This window comes from Psammomys obesus, unplaced genomic scaffold (assembly GCF_907164565.1).
Source record: "Psammomys obesus unplaced genomic scaffold, mPsaObe1.curated_primary_1811, whole genome shotgun sequence".
Taxonomy (NCBI): Eukaryota; Metazoa; Chordata; class Mammalia; order Rodentia; family Muridae; genus Psammomys; species Psammomys obesus.
Window position 1 is genome coordinate 1 of NW_026589638.1, and position 1,282 is coordinate 1,282.

Consider the following 1,282-nt stretch of genomic DNA (forward strand, 5'->3'; position numbering starts at 1 on the left):
GCGAGATCCGGCGCTACCAGAAGTCGACGGAGCTGCTGATCCGCAAGTTGCCGTTCCAGCGCCTGGTGCGCGAGATCGCGCAGGACTTCAAGACCGACCTGCGCTTCCAGAGCTCGGCCGTCATGGCGCTGCAGGAGGCGAGCGAGGCCTACCTGGTGGGCCTGTTCGAGGACACGAACCTGTGCGCCATCCACGCCAAGAGGGTCACCATCATGCCCAAGGACATCCAGCTGGCTCGCCGCATCCGCGGGGAGAGGGCATAAGTTGCTCTTCATGGTGCTTTATCAAAGGCTCTTTTCAGAGCCACCCATATCTGCATAGGGAGAGCTGCTTCCTTTTTAAATCTTGGCATTTTAGCGCCTTAACACTGGGCATGTTGGTTCTTAATTCCCCCTTTGTTTCGCTCGGTGTTTCTAAATGTATTGGTTTGACGACCACTTCTGGTAGGATTGTGCTTAAAAGGCTTGTGTCTAGTGCATACATGCTTTTGGTGGCCAGTACGTAGTCTAGTTTCTTGTAGGACTTTGGTTCTTTTAGGGATCTGCTGAAGGCCCACGGAGAGTTTAATGTCTTAACCCTGGTTGTAAGTTCCTATCTGCCCTTTTACTCCCTAGTAACTGGGTGTAGGCATACACGCCCGCGCCACCTGTGTTCTTGGTGCTCGGCCAGAATTGGGTCCCCTGCCACTTCAGCTCTGGAGGCTTGTGAGCCAGGAAGTGCATGCTGGGAATCTGACGTCTTCCGGGGGTGCCGACCCCAGGAAGGCAACTTGTGTTAGTATAATGTGTCCAAAAATCCCCAGAGAAACGATTCAGCCCGTGCAGAAACAGGAAGAACACCATGTGGAAGATGCGAACCTCATATCTAACTAGCCAGAGTACTAAAACCAGTTTTCTGTGACACGTGAGTGTTAGGAGTCTACCATCCGTTTTCCTTTACATCAAAGCATTCAACGTTTTCTGGCCCAGTGTTGGCCTATGGAACATCCCTGTCTCTACTTGTCAGTGAGCTCATTGGGAAAAACAAAGAAACAAACAAGAGCTAACTAACTAACTAACTAACTAACTAACTAACTAACTAACTAACTAAACTAAGTGCAAGAGGAAGAAGTTCTGGTCCCTAGCAATCAAGCACCTTCCTGTAACACTAGCATAATGGAGGCCAGCAGAGAGCTGAGACAAACTGGCTGCCTTAACCACTGCGTCCCTCAGCTGAGGGTTGGAGACTTCACCTTGATGGCATAAGGCAGACAGCTATCAGGCCAGTGCCAGCCTCTAGCCAC

At 50.9% G+C, this 1,282-nt stretch overlaps 1 protein-coding gene across 1 annotated transcript; it reads left to right on the forward strand.

The window, feature by feature from the left end:
- Positions 1 to 5: 5 nt before the first annotated feature.
- Positions 6 to 263, forward strand: LOC129675140 (histone H3-like; the record flags this gene model as incomplete). Its single annotated transcript, XM_055605161.1, has 1 exon — positions 6 to 263. A coding segment is annotated over one exon (258 nt), but the record flags the coding sequence as incomplete, so codon positions are not given.
- Between the last annotated feature and the right edge of the window lie 1,019 nt (positions 264 to 1,282).